This window comes from Enhydra lutris, unplaced genomic scaffold (genome assembly GCF_002288905.1).
Source record: "Enhydra lutris kenyoni isolate GAN:26980312 unplaced genomic scaffold, ASM228890v2 scaffoldscaffold31, whole genome shotgun sequence".
NCBI lineage: Eukaryota > Metazoa > Chordata > Mammalia > Carnivora > Mustelidae > Enhydra > Enhydra lutris.
The window spans coordinates 19,874,092-19,886,787 of record NW_019154115.1 but is presented as its reverse complement, the minus strand read 5'-3'; the positions used below and the strand labels follow the sequence as shown (position 1 = coordinate 19,886,787).

Below are 12,696 nucleotides of genomic sequence, written 5' to 3'. Positions count from 1 at the left end.
GTCTGTGCCTTAACAATGGGAAAGAAACATTTGAGAAGGTGTATTTTGGGAAGGGAGGGGCCTGAGTAGCTTAAGGAGGTGGAGATTTTCTAATTCCACTTTCTCTTACCAGCTCCTCTCAGTGCATCTCTGACCTAGCCTCCGGCCCATAGGCAAAAACTTGACCTGGGGAGGAGGAAAGGAGCGTTCCTGAGGGCCACTCTGTGTCCAGTGCCTGCCTGTGCCTTCTCATGCACTGTTTCATTTAAGTTGCAAGAAGCCATTTGAGGGGTGTGTGTGTGTGTGTCCACTTTTTCCACTGAGGAAATGAGACACACAAAGGTTAGTTTGTCCTTCTCACAGAGGGCCAGCGTTCAGATGCAGGTCTGTCTGATCCCAGGTCTGAGCTGTCTCTGTTTGATGGCTTTCTCTGTTGCGGTTAGTACCACCAGCACAGAGTCGGGGGAGAGGAACCTTTGGTCCCCAGAAGAGTGGATCCTGTGAAGGACACTTGTGCGTGGGGTGGGAGGTCATGATATCTCGCTGTAAGGTCAGTTTCAGTTCCATGAGGAAGGATAAAACCAGGTGAGTACTGGTCTCCAGAAGGATCATCTTGATTCGGAGTGGCAGCTACCATTTCCCTCTGGGCATAGAAAATATGATTTAACCACTAGACAACTTCTCTTCACAAAGAATGACTTGATTAGTTAGGGGAACATTAATTCAGCTGGAATCAAAAGTGTCCTTAATTCTACGACCGAGGAAGATAGGAATAAGCCAAAGTAGTATCAGTGCACTTAGTTTAGAATAGATTTGTTTTGGGGGCACCTGGGCCGCCTCCGTTGGTGAAGCGGTCATCTCTCGATCTTTGTTGTGAGATCAGATCTTGATCTGAGTTGTGAGTTCAAGCCCCAGCTTGGGTCCGTGGAGCCTACATATGCACAGCACAATAGAAGGGACTTTTTTTTTTTTTTTTTTTGCCTTTTTTGCACTAGAGTGGATAGGTGAGGGGGTAGGGTAAGGGTAGTGTGTGTATATGTGTGTGTGTGAGAGAGAGAGAGAGAAAATGGATATTTTCGGGGTTCTGGGAATTCACCTTGGAACTTAGGTTTGCTTTCCTAATTAATGATACAGAGAATATCACCTCTTTCTGACTCTGAACTAAAGAAAGCTAGCTGCCTCCTCCTCTGTGATTGCTTGCCGGTTTTACCCTCTTTGAGGGTAGCAGCGTAATGACAGACAGAGGAAGCACGGAGGGAGCCTGAGGACAGAGGAGTGGTTGGGTTGCTGAGCTGACATGCTTCCCTGGCGTGCAGCTCTCTTCAGCTCTCTTGAATCGTTCTTGTCACTCACTTGCCATGTGGGACTATCAGGGAAATAAGCTCATGGAAGAATTGAGAAGTAAATAGGAATTGCTGGATTATTGCCGGCTGTCTAACAGTTTCTCAAACAGGGAAAAAGATTTATACTTGCACTTAGAACCCGGGAAAGGTTTATACTTGCTACTGGAACTGGGTTGACATTTAACTTCTCATCTGAAAACACTACAGATTAACTATTTTAAGCTGTGAGACCAAGTCTGTGGTAACAGACTGGCAATTAATCATCTAGTATTTGTCTCTTCAAAAATGATGTATTACAGCCCCACCAGGTGGCTGCCAACAGTTTGAATGAGACAGGCCAACACCCGCAAGGAGGAGGGAGAAGCTGCTCTTGATTTTATTTGTGCATCATTTTGACTGCATCAAAAGTCAGCCTAGGGAAGGGCAAAGAAGGGGGAAAGAACACTGTAGGGCTTTCTAGGAAGTCTGGCAGAAAACCCCCACACAATCGCTGTGACTCAATTTCGGACACAGAAAAACCCCAAACCCAGGCAGAGTTTTTGAATGAGTTACTTGTGTTTTGGGCTCGTATATTCTGGTGCCCTAGTTCTGGCTGTTATTTTTAGTTTTTCTAAAAGAGCAGGGGAAACTGTAGGCCCATAGGTTAGTTTTGGCTTGTGACCACTGGACGCTTGAACGTGATCTAGCTCAGATTCTAAACATCACATGCTGTAGTGTAGTAGGAAGAAATAAAACTGGTGACCTGAATTTCATTTTACGTCCTTCTCCTTTAGGCAAGTGGCTTCTTTTTTTTTTTGGCCCTCAGTTTTCCCATCTGTGAAATGAGTAAATGATACTGGCTGATCTCCAGAAACTCTTAGTCATGTGCATGAGCATTTGAGCAATTTTTGTTTTAATTTGGAAAAGAATAAACGTGTTAGACGCTTGAAACCAAATAAAAAAGATGAGCGAGAAAAGCTATATTTAATGTAGACATTTACATTTTTTAAATTAAACTCTACATTATGATATTGATGACAAGAAGAATGAGACCGTTCACTCTTCTCTAGTTGTGAGATGGCACAGATGTGATAATAAAGTCCATATGCAGCCTCGCTGAAAGTGTCTGATTAGACATAAAATGTTAAAAATAAAAGAATCTGATAAGTAAATTGAGCTATCAAGTTATTCTAAGCAGCACAAGGAGTATGAAAACACACACACACACACACACACACACACACACAGAGCTATGAAAACACCAAAAGGTGAAGTTTGTTTTCCCAACTTAGAGTTCTGTTCTCATCTAGGTTTAGAGAAAAGAGAAATTGTTTCTTTCTGTGTGTTCAGGAAATATCTTTCTCATTTGAAAATCAGACAGTATAAAATTGAAATTTTAAGAGCTCTGAATAACACACTTCAGTTTGTTGTGTTGTAGTTTATGCACTGATTATTAAGATGAACCACCCTTAATGGACCCAGATATCCTAAATTGCAGCTAGTAAGTAGGTGACCGCTTCATTGACTTTATTTTTTCATGTTAGTTGAAGACAGTGATTTCAAAAAAGCATAACTGAAATTTTCTTCCAGTTTTTGGCGATACTACCAGTTTAGGAAATATCATGAACCGGTTGTGACGATGGTAGGAATCCTCGTCCCACACTCCTTGTACCTTGCCCCTTAACAAATTTTACCCTTTGTGTTTGCCCACTTTAAAAAAAAAAAAAAGTTAATTCGTTGTTTTAAAAAATTACCCAGGAATGAAGAAAACTGATTCCATATGGTGGCTCCTCCTACCCTTAAAAAAAAAAATCAGCTTATACATTTTTTGCTACTTCCCTTGGTTTAGTTTGCCTTCTTCCATATGTGCTTTTATCGGCATATTGCTGTGCCACCTGCTTGAAGTTTCGAAGATTAGCTTTGAATGCAGCATAGACTTTGATCTAGGAGGGTTGTTGTTGTTGTTGTTGTTGTTGTTTTTCCTGTGAGACATTTACATGAAAACAGTCTTTGATTGTCATACTTTATCTGTTCCTCCTGCTTATTTCCTACCTGAACTGGTCATAAGGCTCCGTGAAGGACATCGCAGCTGGTTGCTGTTGATTGATAATTAGTTAAAAGATTACTCCAGGTAGAAATTAAGCAGCAACAACTGCTGATTTCTTAAAGAGACAAGATAAATTCAGAGTTTCAAATATTGGCTCAGACCTCATGATAATTTTAAAAAGCAACAATTCTGGTTGTGGTGAAAAATTTTAGAAAGTTAGTTTCACAATGTACCATATGTCAAATGCAGTCTTACATCTATTTTAAATTTAGTTTCCTATTTTAATTTAAAAAAGGGGTTTTGTTTTCAGACTTGTTCCTCCTAGTAACCACATGACGAAAGTTTACCAATGAAAAGCATGCATATGTCACACACACATTTTATATGTTATTATACATTATTCCCAGCAGTTTTTCGGACTAAACAATTTTCCTCTATCTTTTTGTTGAGCAAAAACTATGGCAGTGGTCCACATATGTAATCTTAGCTCTGGAACTGAAAGTTTAGCTCCTAGTTTTCTGGGCCCTGCTAATTGTGAGTTTGAGGGATATTTCCCATGTTCATCTTCATTTACATCGAAAAGGAGTGTGTGGCCATTTTGCCATATATTCTTATAATAACCCAGTTTCATTGGCGTGTTATTTTACTTCTCTAAGCTTACTTTCCACCTCTGTATAAGACAGAGGCTGTGGGTATGGATGTGAGAGATGGGAGTTTAGGATAGAACAATTTCTAATGTTTTCCTCTTGTGAATATTTTATGGCATTATGGAAGCAGACTGCTTTGGTGGCTCTGGGACTTCATCTCTATTTGTTCTTCATTGACTTAGCTTTTACTACAAGAATTTCGTTAGTTCTAGCCATGTTGCACAGGGGTTTCTGAAAGATTTAGGTATATTCTAAATAATTAAATGTGCTTGGCTATTTTGTATTTAAATTATGCCAAAAGTATCTTTATCAAACAAAAATTGGAGTTGGCTTTCAAAGAATCTGAACAAGGCTGACTATAAATGGAATTGGGGTCATTTATCAATATCCTTTCTTTTATATCATTAGTTGAATTAATGTGTAAGCATTTGGCCCAAGGAAGATGTTTAGCTTTTATTAATGGCTTAGCCTTACTGCTACCTTCCTTGTAGCTTGCAATAAGCACAGATAGTTATAGATTGTTGAAGATTCTTGTAACCTTCCATCTCACATGAAGTCCATAAGCAATAAAATAAATGTAAGCTGTTATTCTTCCTCTTCTACTTGCTCTTTTCTGGGTGTGTGGTTACATGACTATTTTGTCTTCTGTCTAACCTAGTCACAATCGTTTTTGTGCTCTTAGAGAATAAAAGCCAACGAGTTAAATTATGTCATCGTTACTTTTATAATCAAATGCTAGAGAAGAAAATGCCCTGATAAATGGGGGGGCTTTTGAAATCCGTACACAAAGAGGAGTAGGCAAAGGTACCATATTAATCTGGTACCTTTTTTTTGGTTTTTGTTTTTCAAGATTTACCCGTTCATTTGAGAGAGTGAGGGAGAGCGAGCAAGTGGGGGCAGAGGGAAAGAAACTTCAGGCAGACTCCTTGCTGAGTGTGGAGCCTGACGTGGGATTTGACCCCACGACCCATGAGATCATGACCTGAGCTGAAACCGAGAGTCAGACGCCCAACCGGCTGAGCCACCCAGGCGCCCCAATCTGGTATCTTTTTGAGAGACTTGATCAGTGTGTATCGGTGTTGCACTTCCCATGGTAACATTGTGTCCTTTGTTTAGATATCCTTGGAACAGAAGATCTTGTTGTGGAAGCAGCTGCCGATGCTGTGAGGTTTTATCCCTGGACCATTGATAATAAATACTACTCAGCAGATATCAATCTGTGCGTGGTGCCGAACAAATTTCTCATCACTGCAGAGATCGCGGAGTCTGTCCAAGCATTTGTGGTGTACTTTGACAGCACACAAGTAAGATTTGGTTTGCCAGGGACCTTGAGTGAGAAATTATTTGGTGCTTTCTTTATCCCGCCCCTCCCCAGCCCCCCCACCACACCTTTTCCATGAGTTCTCTTACTGTCTCTTCTTCTGGTTGTTTGTATGTTTGTTTTTCCTCCCTCTAGAAGTCTGGTCTTGATAGTGTCTCCTCATGGCTTCCACTGGCAGAAGCATGGTTACCTGAAGTCATGATCCTGGTTTGTGACAGAGTGTGTGAAAATGGTAAGGCATGCCAATGGGACCATGGTTGGTTCATATAATTGCTGTCCCTTGGTAAACAGAATATACTTTTGTTTTCTTATCTTAGAACAGTACATCTCCTGTGATTATATTACTTTACAAAGTATTTTTAGCTATTTCTCTTTGGAATCTTGCAATATTTACATTTTATTTTTTTAAGAATGGACAGTTCGGGTTTGAGAAATCATTTTCTTTATTTTGGATGCCTTTAGGATAACACTGAGGGTAACACTGAGATTAATGGAAGCGTTGCAGTGATATGCTGTTTTAAAAAATTTTACTAATGAAGATTCTTCTGCACATTAGGTGTAAACCGACAAAAAGCTCAAGAATGGTGTATCAAGCATGGCTTTGAATTGGTAGAACTTAGTCCAGAAGAGTTGCCTGAGGAGGATGGTAAGTATTTATGTGTCAGGAGAAACATGGCTTTGGAGATGTGAGGGAGTATTTTAATGCAGGGAAGAAGAGTCAAAGTGAAATTCAAAAAACATTTTTCCTCAGCTGTTTAAAGAGATTTGTGCACAACCCACTGGTGTGGTCTTACTATTAACCAAATAATCCATATTTTTTGCTTTACCACACATGTTAGGATTTTTCAAATACTGTTATTCTTATAGATAAATGTAGAGGATTTCTACCTTAAATCTTAGTCATTTCCTGAGTCTCTTATCCTTTGTCCTCTGCCAAAAAAAAGAGGATTTGACCCATGCACTAAATAGTTAAAATTTATGTTCCTTATTTTGAATTTCTCACATCCTGAGGCTGAATTCCCAGGAACCGTAGGGGGCATGTTGGCCCTGTTTTTATGTCCTTTAGACATGTAAGACTAAAAACAGACTCAGAATGCCCCCAGCGCCAACCCCAGGGTAGCTCTCCACTTAACTGCCTTCTGTGATACTTTGGACCTTCCGTTTCTTCCCCCTTTCTCTTCCCTTCCTTCACTATTCTTCTCACCTTCTCTCCTTCAGCATCTACCTGTGGCGGGACCTGCCAAGAGAAGACAGGTTTTGGGCCACCAAAACCTTATAGTCCAGTACAGGAGATAAACACATACATGAACAATTGAATTGCCCAATGGAATGTCATAAGTATTTAAAAATATATGGGTCCTGTGGTATTTCAGAGATGCGAGAGATTATTTCTGTTTAGAAATTCCAAGACTGTCGTGGCATCATGAACTTTCACATGTCACTTGCTCCATGGGGAAGAAATGAGAAAGGCACAGGGCTCGTAGTGAGGGGACCAGTAGGGACGTGGCGTTAAGATGCCAGTTGTTGCAAAAGACATTCTAAGAGACAGCCAATATGAATTAAAGTACATAGACAGGATATAAGTAATCATTCTACGAAACCTATTTTAAAGGGAATTAAGAAATCTCTTTTTATATTCTGCCTTATTTAGAATTTTTCCAGAATTTTACCTTTGGGAATAAAGCCCTTCCAGAGAAGAATAGGATAAAAAGGTTGATTTTTCTCCCTCTACATTTTTAATAATAATTGAAAATTAACAAGTACAATTTCTCTTCCCATGTCTTACAGGTCCCCTAAACTTGGGCCTTGTTTTGTGTATGTGAGCATGTACATAATTGCTTATTTCTGACACTAGAATTTTCTCTTCATCCCGTTGTCCTTCAGAGTCCACATTTGAGTCGTTTATTTAAATCTGTTTTTAGGGGCGCCTGGGTGGCTCAGTGGGTTAAGCCTCTGCCTTTGGCTCAGGTCATGATCCCAGGGTCCTGGGATCGAGCCCCACATCGGGCTCTCTGCTCGGCGGGGAGCCTGCTTCCTCTCTCTCTCTCAGCCTGCCTCTCTGCCTACTTGTGATCTCTGTTAAATAAAAATTAAAAAATCTTTAAATCTGTTTTTATTTTGTAATTTCTTCTCCCTTATACCACCATACATCTCCTTGCTCCTCGTCTGAACAATGTTCTTGCATTAATATCGCTTAATATTGAAATAGATTTTGACAGATCTTTAGATGAAGTAATGAAATCCTCCCTAGAATTTTTAAAAATAAACCATAAGCTTTGTATGTGTGTATCCTAACACCAGCATGAGACTTCCTGCTTGTCTGGACTAGATTTCATCTTACTGGTTCTAGCTCTTTCGTTCAGACCGTATTTTTGGTTTCTGTCATCTGAAGTGTTAGTTATCCTTTTAAGAACTGAATCACTCATAGTTCAGGTAAACATGCCTTTTATTTCTTTATTTAAACATCGAGGTGAGAAAGTTCACTTTGTATTTTCAGTTTAATCCTTGCCATTGTTTCTGTTAGGATGGTAGGTTGCTGTTCTTCGGATGACTCATCCAGCCCTCAGTCCTTATGGAGCGCCTGCTGTCCTTCAGGCACTGTGTTGGGTGGTGAGCCCCGCCTAGAGGGGGGTTTACAGGGGTGAATTGTCACTTCCAGTGCCTCTTTCTTCTGGGAGAGGTGTGTGCAGAGTGGCATCAGCCCCACTTTTCTTTGAGAATAGCGTACATGATTTGCCCTTGATCAAATAGCTAACAAATTATGGAGCCTGAGTTCTACCTCTCCCTCTGCTGCTCCCCCTGCTTATTCACGCTCTCTCTGTCAGATAAATAAAAAAAAAAAAAAAAAAAAAAAGCCTGAGTTCCAGATCAGATTTTCTGACTTCTAATTCCATGCCCGGCCAGGCCACTAGACACGGGTTCTATGTGGATTGTACTCCATAGGCTCTTAGGAGACTTTCTTCCTCAGGCACATGGAAACTACTTCTGCCGTCATTTACCGTATCCAGTCTTATAACACTCATTTCCATCATACACATATCTGCAAGCTGAGAATATCACCTTGTTAGTATGCTAACTGGGATTACTGCCCTGTTATTTTGAGTAGTATCAGCTAAATTCCAGAAGCAAAATAGTACCAATACTAACCCAGCTAAACTAAGTTGTCGGTTTTTATTTTTAATGATCCTTGCCTGTCTCCTACATTTATGGTTATAGTCATTTTACTTCTCTTAAACTCTCTTTCTCCAATCAGGTAATTGTTCTCTGAATATCTACTATAAATAATAATTGTTACTCTGTGATTCCCAGGAGAAGGTAGGGGCATTTACAGCATTTTGTGGCATACCAAGAGGACCATCCCTGCCTTCAGGAAACTCATTCTCCTTAAATAGCCAAAATTGGTGTTTCCAAAGCTTTGCCAGGATTGTATAATTAACAGGAACTCACATTTTCAGGAAAATATGAGTAGATTCCATTGGTGAGGTGATACAGATGACTTTATCATAGAAACCTTTTATAAAGTGCATTTATATCATTGTTTTAGTTTCTAGGATATTCTTATCAAGAGCTCTAAGCTCTGTATTGTTTTCCTTACTAGGTAAGTTACAATGTTAAGTACCAACTAAACAAGATAACTAAGCCACAGTTATTTAAAAGTATGGTTTGGGTGATACACACACACACACACGTGTGTGTGTGTTTAAATACGTGTATAAATATATCTGTTTCTCCTCCTGATTAGATGACTTCCCAGAATCTACAGGAGTAAAGCGAATTGTTCAAGCCTTGAATGCGAACGTGTGGTCCAATGTGGTGATGAAGAATGGTAAGTAACTTAGGACTAAAAACCTGAGGGTTTTTTTTCTCCTTTTCCTTGTAGGTTTTAAATTATTTGTGTATATGTGGAACCATTTGGCTCATATAAAATCTATAGATTTGTTCAATTTTAAGTTCCCAGCTAAAGAAAGAGCCAAAAGGGGTGCCTGCGTGGCTCAGTGGGTTAAAGCCTCTGCCTTCAGCTCAGATCATGATCCCGGGGTCCTGGGATCAAGCCCCACATCAGGCTCTCTGGTCGGTGGGGAGCCTGCTTTCCCCTCTCTCTCTGCCTGCGTCTCTGCCTACTTGTGATCTTTTTTTTTTTTTTTTAAAGATTTTATTTATTTATTTGATAGAGATTACAAGTAGTCAGAGAGGCAGGCAGAGAGAGAGAGGAGGAAGCAGGTTCTCCACTGAGCAGAGAGCCCGATGTGCGGCTCGATCCCAGGACCCTGAGACCATGACCTGAGCCGAAGGCAGAGGCTTTAACCCACTGAGCCACCCAGGCACCCCTGCCTACTTGTGATCTTTGTCTGTCAAATAAATAAATAAAATCTTTTAAAAAAAGCCAAAAGTAACATTTCTAAGAATTTATAATGTTTGTTTAATAGTTAATTCGATAAGAATTTAGGAACTTAGAGCTTGCTTATAATAAGCCTAGCATTGTCATGGGGGACCTGGCTCAGTCATTTAAGCATCTGCCTTTGGCTCGGGTCATGATCCTGGGTTCCTGGGATTGAGCCCTGCGTTGGGTGCTTTACTCAGCGAGGAGTCTGCTTCTCCCTCTGCCCCTTTCCCCCACCCCATTCATGCTTGCACTTTCTGCCTCTCTTTCTCTGAAATAAATAAAATCTTAAAAAAAAAAAAAAAAAAAGAAAGCCTAGCATTGTCTTTGGGTTTGAGAAATACCCCCAAAATTGTAAAACATGAACCCTGTCCCTAAGGAACTCATGGTCCAGCTATGGAATCGAAGTGTGCACCTTTAACATGCTATGTAACCATGCAAGGGAGTCTTTGATGAGTGCAGAATGACAGATACAAGTAGTAAACACATAGAGGTCAGGTATGTGGCCGTTGTTGTGGGAATGAGTATACAGAGAGTGCATCAAGGTGAAAGCAAGTCTTGGCCGTAGTGTTCATGGGATGGTCAAGATTTGGGTAGTTGAAGGGGGAGAGTGCCAAGCAGGGGAGGAAGCATGGCATGAAGAATAATGGTGGTGTGTTAAAGGGTCACTTAGCAGTTGGAGCTAGCTTAGAAGAGGGAGGCCTGAAGGCTGGGCGAGAGCATCTGGAATTTTCCTGATAGGAATTGGTGAGTCACTAGCACTATTTTACCCAGAGAGTGATGCAAAGAAGTTGGCATCTTTCAGAGGTTAACGTCATGGTGGCGTGCATGTGAGGTTGGCAGTTGGAGCAGGTGGAGGTAGACCTGAAGTCAGGGACACCAGGCGGCAGCCCGAGAGTGAGGTCGTGGGGCCTGGGCTGATACGGTGGCAAGTGGCCATGGGGCGGGAAGCCAGAGCTGAGATGCAGCGAGAAGGGCGTGGGCTGGTTGGTGCACGTTGGCCCCTGACTGTTGGTATCAGTTTAATGAGGCTGCCATAGAGAAGTACAGCACGCCGGGAGCGTAGAACGGCAGGTGGTTACTGTCTCCGAGCTCTAGAAGCCAGGTATGTGAAACCAAGGTGTCTGCAGAGCCATGCTTCCTCTGAAGGTGCCCGGGAGAGATCTGTTCTGTTCTTGCTTCTGGCTGCTGCCAGTTCTTTGGCTTGTGATAGCATGCATACCTCCCGTCCTCGCACAGCCTTCTCCCCATGTGCCTATGTTCACATTTCTTTTTTGCATGAGGATGATAGTCATACCGGGACACCTGTGTGGCTCAGTTGGTTAAGCAGCTGCCTTCGGCTCAGGTCCTGTGATTAGGTCCTACATCTGCGTCCTTGCTCAGTGGGGAACCTGGTTTTCCCTCTGCCTACTCTGCCTGCCATTCCCTCTGCTTGTACTCTCTCTCTGGCAAATACATAAAATCTTAAAAATAAAATAAGGACAGTAGTCATACTGAATTAAGGGCCTACTCCAGTGTGATTTCATCTTAACTAATTATACACACAAATAAGGTAACATTAAGGTAACATGCTGAGGTACTGGGAGTTAGAACTTCTACCTGTGAATTCAGTGGAGGGTACAGTTCAACCCATAACATAGTCCTTTAGGAATTGCTAATTGTGTGGTATTTTTCTGTCATGTAGCACTTGGTTGTCTCAACAAGTACGCCATGGTAGGTGAAACACTACAGAAAGGAATGAGAAAAAGCCTATTTACAATGAGCTTACCCAATGTCCCCTGAGATAAGAGTCAAGTGGAAAATCAGCTTTATACAAGTCGAATACTTCATTTCAGTTTTTGGTTGGCACTTGAGTGTTAAGTGAGATTGGGGCCCTTTTGCTTGCCTGAGATCTGACCTGACCCATGTCATTCTGGAGAATCTCCTTCTGGTATAGTAAGCTACTCCTCCCCCTTTTCTCCCCTTCTATCCTTCTTCTCCCCCACTTTACTCTTTCTAGGGGGAATCTGATGTATCTGTCACATTGAGTTGCAAAGATAGATGTTACTCTTTTACAGTAGTGATTAAAATAATGCCCTGCTAGATTTAGATTTTAGCCTATGTTGTCATCTCCCTGTTACCGAAACAAACTCAGAATGAGGCTTCGTCCTTCTCATTCCTTCATTGAGCAAATCCTTCTTGAGCATTTATCATCAGCATTGCTGTACACGATCTTCACTATAAAAATATGTTAAAGGTATGGTACATAAACTGAATCAATTTGGAATAAAATTATATTCAGTGGTGCTTGTTAAATTTATGAGAACTATTTTCAAAGACGCTTACTTGGCTTCAATCACTGTTTGGAAAATCTGCCCCCCCACCCGACCCCGTCAGTTCATACATTCAGGAAGTACTGCCTTGTAATTTACATTTATAGCTATACATTTAGAGGCGGGACTGAATACACTTTATTACTTTGGAATTATGGTCAAAGGTGTTTTCTGAAAAAAGGCTGTTCTACCTGTTTTAGACACCAAACAATATTCTTAAGAGAATTGCAGAGCAAGGAGGCATACTGTAGAGATTTCATGACTCTGCCCTGAGCATCTCTAACCTTTTCTCTTCAGTGTTGGTACGCTGATTTTACAATTCACAAAAAGCCGAAATACTACCAGTAGCTTAATTCCATGTTTAAGAGGATCCTGAACTGTGTGGTGTGAAGGAGACTTAACTATCATCTCTCTAGGAGGAGCCCTGGATGTGGAAATAGAGCCCAGGTCTTAGGCAGTGTCAAGGACATCCTTGTATAGCCCCACATCTTAGATTAGAGACTGAGCACTGTGTGTGTATGGGTTGGGTCATGTTACTCCTCCAGAGTGACCTACTTCCCGTGCTCTTTGCAGGACTTTGCTTTGCTGGTGGTCTGGGGACCCAGGGAACTGCTCCTTCCTCCCACCAGGCTTTTCGTGAATGTCTGCCAGCAGGTGCTCACAGGGGTTAAATTTGGTTTTGGGGGA

The 12,696-nt window shown here is 41.4% G+C and overlaps 1 protein-coding gene across 2 annotated transcripts in view; it reads left to right on the top strand.

Moving 5' to 3' along the window:
• The window catches only part of LOC111153360 (alpha and gamma adaptin binding protein), a 50,041-nt gene that overhangs the window by 11,977 nt on the left and 25,368 nt on the right, over positions 1 to 12,696 (top strand). For both annotated transcript variants that reach the window (XM_022512351.1, XM_022512350.1), the window contains exons 2-5: positions 5,112 to 5,299; positions 5,452 to 5,548; positions 5,873 to 5,962; positions 9,059 to 9,142. In XM_022512351.1, the coding sequence (XP_022368059.1) occupies positions 5,112 to 5,299; positions 5,452 to 5,548; positions 5,873 to 5,962; positions 9,059 to 9,142 (459 nt within the window). The remainder of the gene's footprint in view (positions 1 to 5,111; positions 5,300 to 5,451; positions 5,549 to 5,872; positions 5,963 to 9,058; positions 9,143 to 12,696) is intronic.